The following is a 22,185-nucleotide window of genomic DNA, read 5'->3' on the forward strand; positions in this document are numbered from 1 at the left end:
CAGTCTGTTCCTGGCCCCACACTCAGGAGCCTAACTCCACACCAGGGCTCCACTTCAGGAACCCCATGAGGGAGCCCCAATGGCATCTCTGCTCCTGGTCCCACACATATTTTCCTGGTCCCACGCTCATGGTCTCAGCGGCCAGCCCCCAAGCCTATGATTCTGACTGCTGGCCCTGTGTCTAGGGCTCTGCTCCTGGTTCCACACTCATGTTCAGCTGTGACCTCAGTCCCCTTTCCCTTGTCTGAGCCCCGCCCACTTCCCAGAGATATGCCCTTACTTGGGCCCCAGATTGGTAGTGGACAGAATGGACTGAGATAAGAGGGCTGCCTTTCAACACTCTGACTATTAAGTGTTCCAGCACCACTGGGCAAGACAGACAAAGACAGCGGGAGAAAAAAAAGAGTTTCTATCCAAATTCTCCAGATGGGAAACTGAGGCAGAAAGATTTAAGAGGAGTTTCTCAGAGGCACAAACTTTTGCATTTCCAAAACTCTCCCCCAAATCACAGAGGATCAGCCTGGGAATGGAAGCCAGTCTCCAAAATTTTAGCCCAAAACCTCATCTGCAAGGCCATCTTGCTTTTCTACACACAAGCCTTCAGCATCAATCCATGGTTTGCAGACGAGATTCACAGACACGTTACACATCTTTAATCTATACAGCAAGAAAGTGTATGCAATACAATGGCCTGTATATGGAGCCTCCATCAGGGGTCATTAGTTATAGTCTGGCATGGAAAACCTACAGTCCATATTGCAAACCATCAGCAAAGTTTAGTGACAAGGAAAATAAATGACATTTATTATTAACTGTGTGCATTACCATAATGTGCAGGCATCCAAGTCACAGACTAGTGCTTCATAACCATCATAGGTGCTATACAAACACAAAACAATAAGGCAGAGTCTGCCCCAAAGAGCTCAAACAACTACATATGAGACAGGAGATAAGTAGATACAGAGACACAGGAACACAAGAAAACAACTGTGTAGCCAACCCTGTAAAGCAGAGCTGGAGGAGTACCAGGAGGTGGCTTTGCAGATGTTCACGAGGGGTTCTGCTCATGTAAAAAGCAGCCTGAGAAAACCATGTAACGGGTGGGTGATGATGGCTGGCACCATTAGCAAAGCAAAGGAGGAGGCTGACACTAACCGCCACTCAACCTACAGAGATGACAGGGAAAGCAGCAGTCGGCCATGAAGGACCTGGTATGTCAGCCTCATGCATCTCACACTACTGCAATCCATTCTTTTGCGAGGACATCAGCATGCTTTCTCTCCACTCACCTCAACAGGGAATCTCCTGCCGTTGATGCTGTGCTCAGAGCCCGCTGATCCATTGCTCTGACCCCAGTGAAATTCCACTTTTTCTGCTTTGAATCTACCTGGCAGCCCGGCACCACTGATGAAATAATCGTCCTTCAGAAGGACAGCAACTGCAGACACAAGACAAAGAGAGAGACAAAGATTCTGAGTGTTTTTCGGCTACAGTGTTAATGATTACTGATGATAAACACAGTTGCTGATTACAGCCACATTCTTTTTCTAACCATATCAATGAGGAAAAAACAGCACTAATATGAGCGATACATGTGAATTGGGCATTGAAAGATCCCATGGAAACAATGGGCGATCACCACAGGTTCTCTACAATCTCAGGAAAAACTCCCTAACTCTCAGAACAGTGGAGGCTGGAGACCCATCAGCCTTGCATGGCATCTGGGCATGGGTTAGACTAGATCCGCGGAGTCCAGCATATCGTCTGTTTGCCACATGTGGTAAGCTGGACACCGCAGTGTGGCGAAGCGGCTCGTTAGAGCCGCACAAGTGGAGCGCCCTCTGCCCCTCCATGCATGCGCCCCACCACTTGGTGGGGCACGTGCATGATGGCTGCAGAAGAAGTGGCTCCTCCTGAGGCTCACTCAGAGCCATGGGACGGCTCGTGTGGCGCATCTCCAGTGAGTCATCGGCAGTTTGCGCAGGGAGGTGGGTGCCTGGTGGCCGGGGGTGGAGGGGCTGTGGTAACCGTTACATTTTGTTTTAGACACCACTGGACTACGTGACCCCTGCAGGCCCTTCTAACATCTATGGGTCTATGATGCCATCCAAAACAAGAGCCAAAGAGGAACCTTCTTGTCTCAGGTGGCAAACACTGACCACATCTCCCGTCCACCAGCTGTCAGACTGCTCAAGCCTCAGCCAGCCCCGTGTTAGGTAGCCCTGTGCCACTGGACCATTCCTGGTGAAGGAGGAGGCGCTTTGCCACTGCTCCACCCACGAGACTTACAGAAACAGTCTGATGGAGAAGCAAGGCTGCCATGTGAAGGAGGATCTTCCTGTCTTGCCACCCGTAAGTAACCCAACCCCCCTCGCTCCCCGTGTTGGGCCTAGGGAGATAAATGTAGTGTGGCAACAGCAGAACTCCTGCAGAGTTCCCAGAGGGAGAAATGGGACCCATGGACAGAGGAGGTTTTTGGCTTCTTTTATTTGAAGCATAATTTCTAGGTAGGGTATATTTGCAACTGGCACTTTCCTCCCATCTGTCCTGGGCAGCGGCACCTGCACCCCAGCAGACCCGCCTAAACACGCACCTCTGCCCTAGGGCAGCCGGAAGAGAGCGCACCATTCTGAGGGGGAGCCCCACTGCAGTATGGCCTTCACCATACAGAGGCATCAGGGACAGGCTTCAGCCCCATATTTTCCATCTATGGGCTCTATAAACACACAGCGTCAGCACGGGCATCACTTTACACACACGAAGCAGCTCACAGCAGACAGAAGCTTTGCACAGCAGCAGTGAAGACAGCACAGCAGAATCTGGGTACATGCTCAGCTTGTGAGCCTGCAGTGCCGGCTTCAGTGCTAGCATTGCCCGCACCATCTGGATTCCAGAGAGCTTCTGCTGTGTAGACAGCCCATCCACTTGTTCCTTCCCTTCCTCTCTTTACAGTCCCTTTCCTTAACACTTCTCCTGTTTAATTCTTTAGTGGGTCTTATGCTTTGATCCGCACTGTAGAATCTGGGCACCTCCAGTAGCGCCTTAAGCAATGTGATGGCCATCTGTTACATGTATCCTCACCATTAATGTACAGTTTAAATTAAAGTAAGAGCTAAATATTTAATTTCCAAATTCATTTGTATGTTACATGGCCATGGCAGCCAGGGGGCATAAGAGAGAGAGCCAGGTCCCACTGTGCAAGCAACTGGAGGGAGACTCAGACCATACCCTGGTGAACTTATAAGGGAAGCTTGGAAATAAGGAGTATTGTCATGTCCCTTTTATAGCTGGGGAACAGACTCAGAGAGAAATTATGTGAATGGCCCCAGGGCCCAGAAGAATTTGGGAGAACTGAGAATTTAATCCAGATCTCACAAGTCTCAGTGAGTTGTTTTAACTCCAGCAACTCCCTCTGCCACCTTTTAGAAGGCACAGGTGACCAAATGACAGTTTCTGACAAAAGTCCCCCTTACCAAACCTCTGCTTCATGATAAAGTGGATTTTTAAAATTTATCTGTGTAATAGTTTTTATCCCAAAGTATTCCTCCTAAAGTAGCTAGTGAGTACCACCTCCTGTGCTTGGACCCTCACAGTGAAAGGTTTTAGTGAAAAAATGTGGTCAATGAGTAGTTTCAGGCATTGTTAGCCAAACTGCATCATCACAATGGAAACAGATGAACTCAGATCACATAAATCCATTTTTATTCTGTACCAGTGGGAAATGTTTACTCAGCGCTGACAAACAGGAGAGTTGTGAAATAACGTGGAATGAAAATCATGCCAATTGGAATCTCTCCTGTGCTGACGGAGTGCCAGCATGCGAAGGAGCTAGTTACTCTTCTCTGATTTCCAGTGTCAGATCTAAAGCTCTGGTGTAATTAGAGCAGCTCAGCAGCAGCTCTAAAGTTGTGCCACTGATACAGTGAACCTCTGGTTCCGTAATTTCCTGACATACCCTTCTGAGTATTCCAAGTGGCTGGAAAAGCAGAGGGGCAGGGCCCAGAGCAAGTTTCCACTGGCATCAGCAGGTACTTCACCTCCAACATGTTGAATTTGCTGCTTTACCACCTACAGCCTATTTGCACCAAATCCAGCCTTCCATCTAAATTAGGCCCATTAATTAAAAAACCAAAAAAAAAAACCAAAGGGGACTGCAAACGCCATGTCTTTCTTCCTCCCCTAAATATCTGAACAGCTTTTAAAATACTGTAGATTGCATTCAATTGGTTAGAAATCCCATACATAAAATTGCATATGATGAGGAATCCATGAAAGCAGATTCATGTGCATCTGTTACAATGCACAGTGGGGATTTCAGTTGCATCTGATAAATATTTCATAGCATCTAAATCATTTATGGCTCTGTCAGGGGTCATTTTACTTGTTTTAGATGAATAATTAAAAGGATAATTAGGAGGACGTACAATCTGAAATGTTCATCTAATTGTTCATTTTACAGGATTTTACACTACCCTGTGTGGCATGATATGTGCACCCACCATCCTTTTGCCTCAGCAGCACTTTGTTATGGCCAATAGACTTTTCTTTATGTAAATTATTTCTAGCATTACCCAGAACTGTAATATCCAAGTACCACCGTACAAGGCTTGACGCTTTTTCTTTATAGAAGGATTTAGTCATGGAACGCAGAAGAAAAATCCACCCATTTCAAAGTAGGCAGGCCATTCATCTGGTTCTAAGACAGACAGAAGGCAGGGTCACACAGACCGGGTGGGCCCACACCGTTCCTGGAAGTACCAGAATGTCCAGTATTTTGAAAATGCGTGAGTGGCCATCCTATCTCAAAGTACAGCATTGTTAATGTCCAGATTTACATATAAATATATTAGAGATTGCAGAGCTAAGGCTGCAGACATTTGGATCGACACCGGTAAGTAACATACCCTTTCTTATAAAGTGTGAAAGGGGTAGTCGTGTTAGTCTGTATGCGCAAAAACAACAAGATTTCCTGTGGTACCTTATAAACTAACAGATTTTTTGGAGCATAAGCTTTCATGGGCAAAGATGCAATGCATCTGACGAAGTGGGTCTTTGCCCATGAAAGCTTACGCTTTAAAAAATCTGTTAGTCTATAAAGTGCTACAGGACTTCTGGTTGTTTTTCCTTCTGAAGATTGAAGAGATCTCTGAACACTGTATACATATTATATCAAAATTGCCACATTAAGAGACCATTAAGGTTACAAGCCTAAAGGAGACAAAAATTAGGAAACGCTAACATTCAAATGGAATTCCCAAGGCTTTTTTGGTGTTCAAAGAAGATAACAGAAAAAACCAGAATTCCACAATTTGGCATTATCAGGTGAACACGACTCCAAAATTCACTTCTCAGAATGGCTGCCTCCTCCTACAAGCCTTAGGAGATGTGTGTTTTTGCCTTGCAAGGTGAGCTGTGAATTCATTTACTCTCTGAAGCAAAGTAAGCTGCACTCTGAATGCTTGGGGCATCTCTGAACGCTGCTATGTGGGTCTGTAAGGGCATGCACAAGGCACGGTTTTCCATGGGTTATTACTCACTTTAATTTGACTAGTATTCACGGGAACACTGAAGGGCACTTCTCCACAATTAGGCTATTTCCCTATCAATTTTCAATTCTTCTTCAAAATAGTTTATGACCAGAATAGTCAACAACAGAACTTTTACATGAAGGGAAAAAATATATGTTTTCTATTTTTCTGAGATTCTGGAACCTGTCAATTTCTTGTAGGACTCACCAGGACTCCAGATGCATTGTCTAGCTTCCCTTGCTCACAGGGGGCTGTTACAACATCCAGCTGCCAAAGTCAGCTGAAGCTGTAGAGGCTCCTTCTTTCAGTGCCAGAAATTACTGATTCATTCCCCACGGTGTCAGCCAAAAAGGCGACCCTCGCATTTTAAAAGTAGTTAATGAAAACACCAAATAGTACGGCTAAAAGGGTAAATTCCATTCCAAAAGAGAAGACATTTGTCATGTGTTAAGTGACTAGAGGTCAGAACAGCAATGTTTATAAGCTAGAACAGGAAGTGCAGCTCCCACTGGAAAGCTCAGAAATAACAGGGCACATCCTAAGACTATTCAGCCTTACACTCAATGAAAACCACAGTGTAAAACAGAGAACAAGAAGTCTTGTGGCACCTTATAGACTAACAGATATTTTGGAGCAAGAGCTTTCGTGATATCTACTATTGATAATGGGCCATTTCCACCTTGATGAATAGACCCTGTCAGCTCTGGCCCTCCCTTTTTCTGGGACCCCATTCTTTAAATACCCCTCTGAAACCACCGCCCCCCACCCCACTCATGCATTTGAGGAAGCGTGTCTTTGCCCATGAAAGCGTATGTTCCAAAATATCTGTTAGTCTATAAGGTGTCACGAGACTTCTTGTTGTTCTTGAAGCTACAGACTAACACGGCTATCTCTCTGATACAGTGTAAAACAGTTACATTGGTATAATTGTGCCAATACCCATATAGCTTATGGCACTCAGAGAAACCGGCCTCCAGTTATACCAAGATAAGACTGATGGGTTCAATTTCCCTAATCCAGCATCCTTGAAAACTGACAGGTGCTGAACAAGAGAATTGGCCGGATCATGGAAGGTAAAAATTGTCTAGCAGCTTCACTAACACTTGCACTGCTTACTGGGCTCTCAGAAGATATTTAAGTGTAAATTACAGCTAAATAACAGCACAGAATACTGAGAGCCAGGACTGGCAGCTGTAAACAAACTTTATGGGACTGCGGGAAACTTGGCCACTCTCATGGTAAGTGGACATTGGCTAACTAAAATCATGTTGGATCACAGATGTTGCCAGATGACAGAATGCTGGATTAGAGAGGTTCAACCTGTATTAAACTGCATATATACTTCAGAGTTTTTCCAGTAAAGCTATACCTCAGTAAGTTAATCTTCCTAAGGTAGACAAGGCCTTAACTGAATTTGTTTGAATAGTCACACTGAAGCTCTGCTATTTTATGGGGTTACCAGACTGTTCCTTATAGGGAAAACCCATTGCTGCCAAGGCAACAGAGTGCCCGTAGCCACTTCCAATTAAAATGGAACTCTTCATTATACATAAAAAAGTAATTTAATTCCTTTTTAAAGCAAACATTTTAGGAATTTTAACAGCCAAACCAGTATCTGAGTCAGATATTTCCTGGTAGCTAATGAGTGTCACTCTAGGCTAAGAATTTTTGGCTTTGCCTTGGGCCTTCGCATTGCCCAACCAGTCATTAGTTGCTAAGAAATGCCCTTCCCATGCCTCACCATTGCTTAAATAGACATTTAATTGATTGATTGTGTCAGTGTGTAATATAAAGGTCCCATGAATCTTCTGCCAAAAAGCACAGCAACTTACTAGAAAATCTGCTACTACCTTCTACCACCCTACTTAGTTTAATACTGGACCAAGCTTCAAATTCAAAATTCATCCCAGCAAGAACACCCTGTGAACCCCAGAAATGGGATGGGGCCAGAAAAAGCATGGGAGGGGCTACAGGTGCTCAGGTAATGTGTTGCCAGTCTCAGTTCAACACCTGACAACAGACAGCAAAGCTAAAAAAACCGTGTGCGCCACTGCAAGAAAAGGACACAGGGTACTACAGAAACAGGACAGCTGCTACCCGGTGCTCTGAGAAGGTTAGTTGTCAGCAAAACTCCAGATCTCGGTGTGAACCAATCAAACATAGTAATAGCGTCAAGTCTGGTGCCTTTAAAAGAAACTAGTCTGCTCAAGACAGGCAGGGCTCTTCAGTGCAACTGGGCGGCCTGCCAAGGAGATGGAACCCTGGCCCTCAGAGAAGATAATCATCTCTGGATGATAACATTTGCAGCTGCGGGAGAGACGATGACCTCTACCTACACTACGGACCATGAAACATGGAGAACAATCCCTGGCCAAGTTGCTCCAAAATATCTGGTAGTGTATAAGGTGCCGCAGGACTTCTTGTTGTTCTCGAATTCCTGGCCAATGATGCTCATGGGCTGTGTTTACTTTTCACCGTCATATGAGTCTATGGTGCTTTACAATATGAGAAAACACGGGCAGAAAAGCTGGGGTAGACATGAGGACAGGCTTAGTGTTCATTTTGGACAGTAAGAACTTTGGAAAAGCTCCCTGCAAATTCCTACTGCTGATCCCCATGCAGCCACAACATGCACCTAGGCCTTGTCAGCATCTTCCTTCACACACTATGCAGTGTTTATTTTATCGTGGTACTTCTACTGCTCCGTCCTACAAACATTTTTTCTCTGCAAATGTAATGGGAATGTAACTTACAAGGTGCATTTAAGTGGCACGCTTTTCTAGTCCTCAGCCTTTTCAGAACCTTTTTTGCAGGGAGGACGACACACAGCTCAGAACATTGAAGGTACATACACTTCTGACTGCAGCAGAAACGTAAATAACTTCACTTGTATTGATATTTTTACATGTACCCAGAGGACAAAGCACACTTCCATTTTAAGAGATCTATAGTCTGTTCCTTTCTCTTTTCCATTATGGACCAGCAGTAATTCAGGAGGCAGTGGGTAGAGAATAAATCAGAGGATTGGGAATTGGAAGATGCCACAGACTTTCTATATGCCATTGGGCAAGTCATTTAACCACTCAGTCTCAGTGGAGTGGAATGCAGCTACAGCAGACCCTCGAGTTACTTGACAGTACCATTTTGCGCACCCTCGTGTAACCCGGATTTTGTGTAAGTGGGGATCTGGCCTTTTCCCTGGTGGAACACATTCTGCAGCCGGGGAAGCAGCAGAAAGGTAAGTCCTGGGGTGGGGGCAGTTGGGGAGGGTTAAGTCTGACAGTAGAGTGGGGCTGTGGGAGGTGGGCTGTGGGGATTAAGCCTGGAGTGGGTTAGGGCTGCGGGGGGACAAGGGGTGGAGTTAAGACAGAGCCGTGCACGGGGGTGGTGAGCCGGACCCCTGCTCAGGTGGTGAGCTGAGCCATGGGGGGTTTGAACCAGGGCCAGGGGGTTCTGAACAGGAGCTGCGCGTGGGGTTTGAACCGGGACAGGGGTGTTGAACCAGAGTCACGTGCAGGGGGGTGAACCGGGGCAGGAGGATGGACCCAGGCCCATGCAAGGGTTGGTAAGGTGGAGCCAGAGCCGTGTGCGGGCTTACCGGAGGGTTTACCGTAGCAATCGGGGTCAGCCTCATAAGAGCGGGGTCATGCACTCTGGTTCATGTACTCTGAGACCTTACTGTACTTATCAATCTCAAAATGCTAATAATAAGCATAACTGATTGGTATTTGCAATAACTTTAACAGTAACATTTACACTTATCATTTGCATTTTTGAGTCTTTTGGATGAGAAGAAAAATTGAAGAAGAAGCTATTTTCTCCTCCCACCCACGTGAGATAAATTTTAGTCCTTGTCAGGGACTGTATACAGTTTCCTACCTCGGATTGCTCTGACCACCGGTTTGAGATCCTACCTTGTTCCAAGGGCCTTATCCTGTGCCTTCTATCAACTTCACCTCTTGGGGCTGGGCCCAGAGGCAGGTGTGTCTGAAACACCTCTCACCTCTGGACAATTATGTTTCATTTGTGAACACAGCACCACCATATCATGGTCTGCCTTATGCTTTCTAGAACAGTTTGTGTGTCCTGTGTTTTTGCTTGTTTCTTCCACATATCACAGTAATATTTTTACAAAGAAGCTGGTTTATTAGATACAGGCCTATTTTTTCCTACCTCGGGTACTTGTATGGATCTGAATGACTTACAATCTTTAATGTACTTATCTTCACAACAGCCCACTGAAGCAGGTCATGGCCATTATCCCTGTTTTACAGATGGGGAACTGAGGCATGGGGGGTGGGGGGTGGGAGCTATGTGACTTGCCCAGGGTCACACAGGAAATCAGCGGCAAAGGAGAGAAATTAACCCTGCTCTCCTACAACTTCATCTGGCACTGATCCCACTCCATTAACCAGAAGAGGTCTCAAAATATCCATATAATCCAAAGGATTCTGAATTCAAGAAATGGGGCAAAACAGATCTCTATTACCTACGGCTCTCATCCAAAGCCCACTGAATTCAGTGGAAGTATGTCCAGTCTATATTACACAGTGCACCTGCAGCAGTGCTACATATGCCGTATATGCGAGCAGAGCTTTTACTAGAGAAACCTGACAGAAAGTACTGCAGAGACCCAGGCAGAATATTAACAAGGACATAAAGATAGATTTAATACATAAACTGAATTAATTATAGATTTAATCCAATTATATAACAACTATTGACCTTGACAACTGAAGAGACAGACCTTACGATTTCTCCTTTTTTACAGTTTCAGTGTTTGAGTGCAAGCAAATGCAAACAACTCTGTAGACAAATTAATCTTGACCTTTTGGTGAACTGCTGAATTTTTGGTAGAAATAAGTAATGTCTGCAGACTCTCCTTTTATAAAAACAAAAATGGACCGGAAAAAAGGTGCAATTACAGGGCAGGCCTCAGCATTGTAATATGTCTACAATATATTAATCACCACTACACCACTTTGCACATCTATTGCCCTCTCAGTGTGAGTATCTCCTGATGTCAAGTGTTTTCCTTCAGTCACAAGAATAGCTTTGGTTCTTGAATTTTGGCGCCCTTCACTACCGGAGTCGGTAGCCTCCCTTAGCTGGCAATTCAAGGTTACACTTTCCAACTCTCACACAGGCCTTCCCTGTGATGCTCATTGGGCTGCCAAGAAAACAGTTTACACTAGGGATGAACTTCCAAAACCTGTTAAAAACTGATCTACAGACCTAACTCTTTACAGAATGCAGAGGTAGAAAACTGGCATTTGACACTGGGAAGTTCTCGTTTTAGGATTGAACAGAATATATATGTTTTGTGGTTTTTTTTTTTAAATTTATGGCTTGAATATTGAATTGAAGAAAGGTTACGGAGACAAACAGGAAAGAACATACCAGTTTTCCCAGTGTTTTTCATCCATGTCTTGTTCGAGGATTCACTGTCGAAGCCATCAAGCTGTAATTCTTGATATTCATCTCCTACGCGGGCCTGATGGTCTACAATGTCTATTGGAGATTGGTGAGTGCCTCCACAAGCCACACTTGAAGTAACCCAGTGCTCAGGACCATATGTGCCTGTTAAAAGAAAAGACCAACAACTTTATTATTCTGATGGACAACAGTTTAAAAAGCTATTCCTATGTCAGGGCAGCAAGCTTTCTAGCTTGTCAGGGCAGCGAGCTTTCTAGCTCCCAAGCTGGCTATGCTGACACTTTCCAGCATGAAGAGAGAAAAATCCATTAGCCTTATGTAGAACTCAAATTTTGCCCCTAGCGATAAAGAGTGGCTAGCCCTGGACTGAGGGGCCTTCCACTGAAAACAATGGGAATTACACCACTCAAATAGGAATAAGTGGCTTTTGAAAACCCCGGAGTCACCGGTCAGGCTGCTAAGCAGTGCCCCCTGCTGGGCCAAGCTTGGCACGGCAGGAACTCACTGCTTCACCAGTTGAGGCAGCCCATACTGTACGCTCAGTATCAGTCTTTGAACAGCCAAACAGTACGAAACTCAGAATTTAGCTGGCTGCTCCTGCAAACAAGCAGGCATACAGCCAAGGCAAGCACCTGATACTTCGGTCTGAGATTCTGGGGTACTTCTGAGGCCCCCCCGCCCTTTCCTCTGTCAGTCTCTCCCGTGCTCTTGAGAAGAAGAATGCAAGCCTTCTGAACTGTACCGTTGCATCCCAACTGGTCAGTGGCGCCTCCTGGCCCTTCCTGGCCTCTGAAGGCTCACATCTCCTTGGTGGCTTGGTCTGAGTAGATTGCTCCTGAGCAGGTGCGTGTCAAATTGCCAAGGCCACCAGCTGGGAACAAAGGCCTGATAGACCACATGTTGCCTACCTACAATGATTTGGTGGATGTTGCAATTAATGGGAGTTTTGTCTGAATAAGGACAGCAGCGCTATTCCTTCATGAACATTTTCAAGGTGCATACCCTTTCAAAAATCAGGACTACGGACAGCATCAATCAATCTGCCCTGTAAAGGGCTTGTTAATTTTATCTGACATAAGGGTAATGTTTTTCAAAATGCTTAAGTGGCTTGGCAAATGTAAATCCCATTTTTAAAAATGGATGCGGCACTTTGGCTGATTGACTTTCAATGAGAACGATGTTCCAAAAGCTCACAGATATTTAGGTCCCTATCACCTATGAGAATTAGATCACTACTGAAAACAAGATCCAGGCTCCTAAATCACTTAAAACATGCTTTTGAACCTCTCGGTATTGCTTTAATAATTGATAACCTCCTTCTAGACAATTACCAGTTCCCTTTGGATCCACATCTAGGATTGACTAATGGTAGTGCAGCTGCATTTGATAGTGTTATTGTAATGTGCCTAAAATACTGCCACATAGGTGCTGAATTATTTAAAAAAGTAATGCAGTAATGCTCTGAACAATTCAAATCCACAACTTATTACAGCTGGGCTCCAAGTCCTGCCATGGTATATCACTGTCACAAAGCTAACTTCGAGACCTGCTATTTAGAACCACCATGGGATTTTTAAAACTTCAGATTTCCCATTAATTTTCTTTCAGAACTGTTTGAAATGCTCTAGTTCTACTAACTGCATTCTAATGTGGCACACGAATTGCCACACACAGTATGACCTGCACTATAATGCCAGCAATTGTCAACAACAAGAAAAGGTAAGGCCAGACCCCTTGCGGGTGAAAAGCAGCACAGTCTCATTGATTTCACGATGATTTTTAGCAGCTGAGGCTCTGTCCTGTATCATTCTCACCAGACAGTTTGAAAAGACGAGAAAAGGGGTTAGTTTTGTTTTTAGATATTGAAAATTGGGGTAAAAAAACAATACTTCACACTAAGGAAAAATTAGCTTAAAGCAACCTGTAAAAATGTAATCAAGAAGTTAGACCCAAAAGATTTATTTATTCACTCACGACCGTCAGAAGGTTTACATCTAACCGCTCGCTTTTTTCATGTACATTCAAGTGGAGTTTTAATTGAAACAGATCTTCCACTACAATTTTCAAATTAATTCTTCTTCTGACTGTCTCATGCTCCAGACCCCCTTGCCTTGCAAAAAAACCCTACATCATTAGTGGAGGAAACAGAACACTTTCTAAGCTTGCAGGTATTGATTACCTATTCCCTACATCAAAGCACAATTGCCATTCTGCACTGTATAAATCTCTTCAGTGTTGGACACGTTATAAAGTACTGAGAATTATACCATTAATCATTCACAGTTGCACCTGTCCTGCTGTATTGAATTCTTTGTTTTTTAGAACTTTAAATAAATGCTTTTAAATAAAAACATGACACTAAATAAAGACTACATTTAACTTAAATCTAGTTAAAAAAAACTGCATCTCACATGTGACATTTGCAGGTCTGAAACAGAGTAATGCAAAACTGTGTACAGTTCGTTGGATCAGCAATAAGCATCACAAATTAAATCAAGTAAAATTTGGGTTGACTTTGAATTGTGCTTTTAATGGCTGACGAAAGCTGACACACTGGAAGCCCTCCTCTATTCCTGAATAATACAAGCTTCCACAGGAACTCCAGGATGATGTGCGAATTATAATAAAATGTGAACCACCCCATCCTTGAGTTCTAGTACCAGAAAGAATATCTGCAGAGAAATACTGTAGACCTGCATGGCAGTGACTTTAGCATCATGAGTTATTAATGTTAACACCCATTCTCTGGGAGGCACTTTCTGAGCACTCAGGGAGAATGCCCTTGCTCTGGGGAGCTCTCCATCTAACCTGAATAAGCCTTTACACTCTATTGTACCACGTTCAACAAGGAACTTACTGAAATAACAACAGGCTAATGGCACGTGCTATGCCACAAGAGCAGCATTAATTCCCATGCTAATGAAATAGGGTGTGAAAGAGAATAGGAATAAAAGGATATGGACTGGGTAACTGTTCACATACGGGGCAGATGGGTGACCTCTGGGTGAGGTAGGGGGACAGGAATCAAGAACACAGACATGGATGTCCTAACACCACTTATTTTGTCATCATTGGGAAGTCTCCTCTCTCTTTCCAGCCATCATACTGGGAATTTCCCACCGAGGCCTCCCTTATTCAGCATTGTCACACCTCCTGGCCTTGGTCTTCTCTCCTTGGCTGACCTTCAAAACAGCAGCTAGCGCAGCAGGCCCAGGAACTCCAGGACTTGAAATTCCTCCCATGCAGAGCAGTTTTCTGCCCCCTGCAGCTGAACAGCCCTATTTGGGATCCTGTGGTACTTAGTACTGTGACAGCTCAGGAGTTTGCTGGGCTGTAGGGGTTTACAGATTTTCCATGGGCCAGCAGCCTCTGAATCCAATTTTGCATGATTGGTCTCTAGTGACTTGACCACACTCCTATTGAAGCTAATGGCAGAACTCCTGTTGACTTTAGTGGTATGGGCTCAGAGCTTAGGTCAGTAAACTCAGGAATACAACCATCTCTTATCATATCAGTTCAGACATCTTAAGCAACATGTAACAGCTTCTTTCAGCTATGCTCATCAGAAATAAGTTGTCACTCCCTACGCAGGTTCCATAACAAAAATCAAGTTTTCCCCCAGATGAGGTAATATTCTTTGTTCAACCTGCAGCTCTAAAACCTTTTCTTATGCTAAAATTTTCTGCCAGCTACTGGAGGACTTTTATTAATAGCCTTTTAATATATAAGCTGTTCTTTAAATAGAATCCAAAATTACCTTGTTTTTCTTCCTGCTACTGTACATCCCAAATAATGACTATGCTTCACTAATGAAAAACTATTAAAAATAATGAATTCAGCCAAAATCTAATTAAAGCTGATATAAACTTTCATAGACTTTTTTAACTCAGTGAAATGTATTTATTTTTCCTTAGTGAAATTATTGTTTTAAAATACAATTTTTTTAGCTCTATTTGTATTCCAACTCTGAAATTTTCCCCATTTCCATTAACTTTCCAATTACCGGCTGAGTTATTTACATTTGTGATGGTCACATATTTCTTGATGTAACATGTGATTTGTGGATTTTCACCATTCACGAGTTATGTTATGCTGATAATTCTTTTACTGGTGAAAACAAAAACTAGGATATAACATTTATTTTTCTACTCTCACTTTGCTTGCACTTAGACATGTCATCTCACACTGAGTACCACACAACAATCCCACTCACACAACAATCTCCTCGCATACCCTTCATTTCCAGTAGCAAATGGGAGTGACACTTGCACAGTGACCTAACATTTCTGCAATTAGGCTTCATCTCCAGCTCAGTTATTTTGGGCACATGGTGGGTGCACCTACCCATCCCTGAAACGAGACCAATCAGCAGTAACTAACAGCACCGACCAGAAGTGACAGTGTGGGTGATACATAGCTATGTAAGGCAGGTATCAACAAAACCATCAAAAATTGGTGGTGGGAATAGACATTCTTTCCAACATGCCCTCTTCCTCTTTGACCCACACTCTTATTGGTCAACTAGTTTGTCTGGTTCTTCAAACCCGTACTGTCTTCATACAAGTACACAGTCCACAAGAATTAGCATGTCGCAAACACTCAGATTCCTGTTCGCACTACGCTGCTAGTTGCATCTGGTGCTGGGAAGTTCTCCTGAGGTTTACTCCTGCTAAAACCCATTATAAGCTTAAATGTTTCAAGAGTACTTTGGTGATTAAGGCTATTATTAAGAACCTAAATCAACAGAATCTAGGTTTCCACCTGATTTGGGTACTTTTAAAAATAGAACCGTGAATGTGTGAGCACACATCAGCTCCCAGTCTAAGTGAGGTGGGGAGGGAAAAAGCCAATGCTTCTTTCCATACCAAGCCATCTATTAGGGACTGGTGGGAAGAATTAGTTTCACTACAAAAGCTGTTCGCCAGCTCATGATTCTGTGTCTGCAGCATACTCACTGAAAGCTCTGTCTCAGGGACAGAAGTTAGTAATGACTCTGGTAGGTACAGAATAAAGAGGGACCTCAGAAAAAAGATTTATTCTGTCAGTGATATTGCCTCTGCTACGTGCAAAGATCTGCAAACATCAGCGCCCCAAGCCACACTGCTAGATGCACATTTTTCTGTGGTGTTTGTAACTTTTAAATCTGAAGCCAGTGATCCACCTCAGACAAATTCATCTAAAAGTCATATTTGCTCAGTTATAGTTGCAAGAACCATGGTTGATGCATTCTTTAATGATGATCTTAAATTTGTTCCATAATTACTTTTGACAGAAAGATTGCTAATGTATGTCTTTTTTACTTCCCATAAACTTGCAGCTATAGTCTGCCCAAACTCATGAATGGAGTGTTTCCCAATTGTATTCGGCCACAGAACCCTTTTAAACTCAGAAGAATTTTGTGGAACCCTGTTCCTGGGCTCTTCCCCCTTGATCCCCAAACCTGCCCCCCATCTCCAGGCTTTACACTCCTCAGCCTTCATATACGCCCATATACGCCCCCCTAACCCCAAGCTTTACCCCTCCCATCCTGCATACCCGCCCTCCCATCCCCAGACTTCACACCTCTCAGCCCCAAACCTACCCCCTCATCCTCAGGCTTAACCCCTCTCAAACGCAAACCTGTCCCCTGACATCCCCAGGCTTAACCCCTCTGAGGGCCGAAACTGCCCCTCCATCCCCAGGATTAACCCACTTCAGCCCTAACCAACCCCCAGGACTAACCCATCCGTGGCACTGGCTGGGGAGCCTACACTGGGCAGCCACGTGCACCAAGCAGAAAGAAGGCTAGTGTGTTCCACTGGCCCGGGTGAGCTCAGACACGCCCACCAGAGGGGTGTGGCCGCTCAGGTAGAGGGGCGAGTGGTGGCAGGGCAGGGAGCTGGAGAGGAGTCAGTTACTGTAATGGAATTTTCCCGCAGAACCCTTAGTTTCACTTTGTGGAACTCCAGGGTTCCACATACACCGCATAGGAAACACTGCACTATTGTTCTGTTAAACAAGGCTGCTGGCTTCACCCTCCGAAACTCCACATCAGGGGCCTTGTCATAATTCTCCTGCCCAGCAAGAACCAGGTCTCCGTAGGAAATATGATTCAGAGTCCTACCAACCTTCAAGTAAACTTTGCACCCCCTGTGACATTGAAGAATAATGAAGAAGTTGGCTGCAATTCTACATTCCACAGTTGCACTTTGTACGTAAAGGCTGGGATTTTCAGAAGGGCATAAGTGAGGTAAGTGCCCAAACACCACTGAAATCAATGGGAGCTGCTGACTTTTAATCAGGTGTCTGGCACATGAATCTCTCCTGGGCAGCTGCCTAGGCACTCGGGGAACACTGCTCAAGACTTCCCCAGAAATGCAGCAATTTAAAGCTCTTGTGATGCTAAGGTTGAGAGGGCAGCTAAAGAAGGAGGAGCTCAAATTGACAGGCTTAAACCATGAGACAAGGCCACATGTCATGTGCATCTCAGAACCAGACCAGATAACATAGCATGCTAAGTCTCTCCACTGAAGAAGGAACAGAGTAAAGCAGACAGGATGAATTCAGAAGACTGCATTTAGAGATGAGGCAAGAATGAACACTTCAAGTGACTGACTTATCTTTTGCTAAATCATATGCCATGAAGCTGCAGGGGTAACAAAAATGTATAAAAATTCCTGGAAGCCTTGATACAAGCAGTTAAGTTTTTCAGAGGCCTTTCCCTCCCAGAAGAAGCAGCTGAGTTGTTTGGATCATTAATTTCAGCAATTCCCCCTCCCCGCCATATGTCTTGCATGGTTCTAAAAAGAACTATCTAACTCCAAGAGATGGAGAAACAGAGCAAAGTAGTTAAGCGATCACAATGCTAGTCTGAACAAAGATCCCACAATTTCCTACCCTGCAGGGAAAAGGGCCTTTCATTTTATTATTTTCTGTCATCACTCTGTTTAATATGAGAGGCTCGCACTTGCAGAAAATTCCAATTACTGCTTGAAAAGTGAAAGACGTAAGCCCAAGAGCAAGATGCTGGAGAATTGCACTCAGAGGCCCAAACAAGTTTATAAGTGGCATTTTTTGGGTCTGCAAGCTCAGTACAGAAACAGGTGCATGAGAAACCAGAACAACAACAGTGAATGGCAGTTCTTTGAGCACAACACAGCTGAAGGAAACATCTACCAAGGACAAGATCTGATGACAGGTATTTGAAATTGCAGTCCTTGGCATATGAGCTCTAGCAGGATCCTTCACAATCAAAAGGTTGCTGGGTAACAGAGTAAGAAAGATTTGGCCTGGTGAATAGACAGACTAGAAGCATTAATCTGCTTAACAATTGCTAGCCGGTCACAATGTTAATAATCATAACTAGCCTACCAAGAGGAATGTCTATATATATATATATATTTTTTTTTAAGAGCAAAGCATCTTGAATTGGTGACACAGCTCCTTCATGTTTAATTCCACAGGCAGAGATCTGCAAACCTAGGAGCCTCAAGCCACGTAGCTCGACGCATGTTTGTCCTGTGCTATTTGCAACTTTTAAACCTGAAGTCAGCGTTATTCATCACAGAAATCTAAACTTCGTATTTTCCCACTTATAGTTAAAGATTACGCTGTTGTCTTTCTTCTTTCCCTGTATTCCCAATGCAAATATACTATATTATATACTACATATTTTACACACATGTATGCATATGTAAGCATATATAATGAAAAATTCTAATTTTGTTCTCGAACATTGTACGAAACCCTCACGAATCTCACATGAAGCTCCCAAGGTACGGATCATCTGTGAAGGACACAATTAAATTATAAATACCCAATGTAAGAAAACATCGAGCACCTAAGAAAAAATCTTGTAGGAAGCTTATATTAAAGTGGAATGAACATCTTTGGCAAAATAAGCTTTTTACATAAACATTCTAAGATCCAGCATTTGATTTAAATAATTTACCAGTATAAAAAGGAAAATGGCATTAACATGAGGCAAATAAATTGTTTTTTTAAAAATAAGGAGAGTCACTTGCATTGAACTGCTGAAAGATATGACCAATGTCTTTGTGAGTTTCTTACCTCTATGCATTTATTTGAGCACTGCTTGCATAGTATGTAACATGGAGCACAACAGTATAAAAAATTAACATGTAGAATTATCGAGTAGGAAAATAAGTTATTGCACAGTGATGCAGAATACATAAATTTACATCCTCTATTTTTCATAATTGGCTGCATTTTTAACACATCTCACATCTCATTGACATCTCACACAATTCATTTACTGTCAGTCTCTGTGGCCTTTTAAAAACTACTCACCATTGAGCTCCATTTCATGAATAAGGTGATAAGTTACAGTACAAGGAGAAAGTACAAGATTAATTTATATGGTGAAAATATAAATTTACTTCTATGTAAGTCGACTACAAAGCCATTAAGCCTACAGGGAAAAAAGGCCTATATGCTTGTTAAACAATATAATAGATACACATTTTTTTAAAATATGATTCAGTATAAACCCTAAAGAAAATTACTACATACAGGCGCACTGTGAATCAGAGCAGTGGCTTGGTGATGGTGCTGTGCTTCGCTGCAGGGAAGCTGTAGGTTTAATTGACGGCTTTGGACATGTATTCCTTCAGCAGGTAAAGCAGGGAAGTGCTGAGGAGATGAAACACTGTACTTTTATTGTGCTAGCACCTCGCATATTGCCTCCCTAGCACCCAACCCCACCAGTCTCCCGATGGAGGCGGCCATCTTGTCACCTTTCTCCAGAAGGACAAGAGCTGCATTATTGGGCCTTTAAAGCAAATATACTAGTAGCTGTGTCTGTATGGTGGCCTAGCAGCCCTGGTCAGAAGCCCTCCTGGTGCTAGGTTCTAAACAAAGCAAAGAGTTCTTGGCAGAAAGAGCATACGGTAGAAGAACACAAAACACTTATAAAAAAAACAAATAATCATTTGATCCAAAGCTTCGACCTTCTACAGTCCCAATACATATATCTTCAACTAACCCTCCCACTATTCCTGGTGTATAACTGCCACCACCCTGCCTCCCACTCGGCCCTATTCACCCTCCTCCCAGTCCACCTCCACAGGAAAAGAGACCAGGGCCAAGGAAACACTCAGATTCCTCAGCCCAAGGAAAAGAAGGAAATTCGGACAGTGTGTTATGGATGTAAAATGACAACCAAGGAGCAAGGCTCACAAGAGCACTTCACACTTCTGAGTGAAGAGCACATCAATCTTTTCCACAGGGTTTCCTATGCAGGACCTGTAGCCTGAAAAAAGGCCATGGGAGGAAGGACCCAAAGGAAACACTAGAGAGAAGAGAGGTGGGGAGCAAAGGGTGGTTGGAAGACAGACTGGGGCCTGCACAACTTTGAGGGAGGGTGCTAAAAAGAGGAGGAAGAAGGAAGTTAAATTGTGGCTGGTGATACTTGCAGAGACTCTTCCTAACCAGTGCCACAGGAGTGATTTCAGAGACTTAGAAGAGGTGTCAAGTTTCAGAAATTCTGACATAATGTTTATAACATTGCAATGGGATTATCACTGGGCCACTGGACCATCTAATAAGATCGGGTCTCAGTTCCCTCTAAACAGCTGAGGCTGTGGGACTCGAGGTCAGGTGTCAGCCTGAAAAGCACTGGTCCTTATATAGGCCAGAAAGAGTGCAGCTGAGGTATGGAACCACGGGCATCTTTTATGGTGGGGTCCATGGGGCAGGGGGAAGCACACTGCTCTTGCGTGACTCAAATTGCCTGAGGAACAAACTACAAAGTGTAGAAACCCTCCTGTGGGAAGCCTGGGTCAGGACCCCTACTGGGAGAGCAGACGAATAAGCCTCTGGGAATTGTAGCCGTACTGGGCACAGAAACTACTTTATTTTGCCCAAGTACCAAGGTACTTGGCACTATACGTACCAGAGGACTGATGCACTGGTGGGCAATCTTCTGGAGTTCGATTTTCACAGCCAGATGATGATGCAGCAAAATCGTCCTTTTTGGGCTCAGCCGTCGACCCTGGCTGTTGACATGAGACTACGGAGACTCAGATTTCCACTAGGGAAGTAAGCTGATTCTGATACATCGATTCTAGCTATGCAAATACTGAAGCTAGAATTGCATATCTGAAAATTGGCTTATTTTCCTAGTACAGACTTACCCCAAGTTTCTGTTTAACCAAGATACTGCTCCCTAAGGCAAGAGCCAAGATGGATTCTGGTGTGGCATTGATCCTTGCTGGCCTGGGGAGTTACCTCATTGCCTGGCTGTGCTGAGTAAATGTGCAGATGAGAGCAAGGAAAGTGATTTAACACAGCGACAGGAGCCTGGAACTCTGGCCTTCTAACCCTGCCTTTGTCTAGAACATCTTCCTAGCATTATGGGCAAGTCACTTGACTTCAGCATCTCTCTCCAGCTATAAAATGGAAGGCCTGGGTGAGGCTTGGCTTGTCTGTAAGCACTATAGAGAAGAAAAATGCTGTACAAGTGCAAAACCATCATTCCCTCCTGGACTGGATTGCAATCTCTAGATACGCATACATAAGGAAAACCAAATACTGTAATTATTTTTTCAAGTGTTGGAACAATAGCTTTGAAAACCTATTTTCTCCAAGGAGTGCACTTAGCATCTTGCTCGCAATGATGAAAAGTGCTAATGTAAACGATACCTCGCTGTAAATTAATTATTCTCAATACAGGCTGGGCTGTGGGAAAGAGAAAGTGCTGAACTTGGCTCCTGGCCAACTGATGAGTAGCCAGTTCAAGCCCTGTCCTTCCCTGGAGCCCCGGGTCTGGGAACTGCACAAAAAAAACTTCATTCCAAGAACTTTCTATTTTTATTGAATTTTTGCAGGATACAGATTAATAAAACATTGACTGAGAGCACAGACCAATCTAGAAAGGGAATAAACAGAGGCAGGGAGGAGTTACATCAATACAGCCTCTCTGAAGGCAGCAGTGGGAAGGAAACTCTCATGACTTCTAAGGGAATCTGCTCTAAAAAGAAGGATTTTTCTCTTGTTGGTGCTTCGGCTTCTGAACTTTAAAATTGGCAAAACCAGAAAAATCCACGTAGCAGATGAACAAAAAATAAACGAAACAAGGAAATAAAAATCAGCTGCTTGTTGAACGTTGTCCTTATCTTGCACTCCTAACGATCCCTTGCTGGTCCTAATCTGACTAATAAAGAGCTGCACTCTACATTTGGCCCTTAATGCTTAACTGTATCTCAAGCCACCCTCCTGCATC

At 43.8% G+C, this 22,185-nt stretch overlaps 1 protein-coding gene across 7 annotated transcripts in view; it reads right to left on the reverse strand.

The window, feature by feature from the left end:
* Positions 1-22,185, reverse strand: part of PTPRG (protein tyrosine phosphatase receptor type G) — a 610,456-nt gene that overhangs the window by 285,966 nt on the left and 302,305 nt on the right. For all 7 annotated transcript variants that reach the window (XM_075006204.1, XM_075006203.1, XM_075006202.1 and 4 more), the window contains 2 exons: positions 10,929-11,108; positions 1,290-1,438 (listed from right to left, as the gene is read on the reverse strand). In XM_075006204.1, the coding sequence (XP_074862305.1) occupies positions 1,290-1,438; positions 10,929-11,108 (329 nt within the window). The remainder of the gene's footprint in view (positions 1-1,289; positions 1,439-10,928; positions 11,109-22,185) is intronic.

Source organism: Carettochelys insculpta, chromosome 11, assembly GCF_033958435.1.
Source record: "Carettochelys insculpta isolate YL-2023 chromosome 11, ASM3395843v1, whole genome shotgun sequence".
Taxonomy (NCBI): domain Eukaryota; kingdom Metazoa; phylum Chordata; order Testudines; family Carettochelyidae; genus Carettochelys; species Carettochelys insculpta.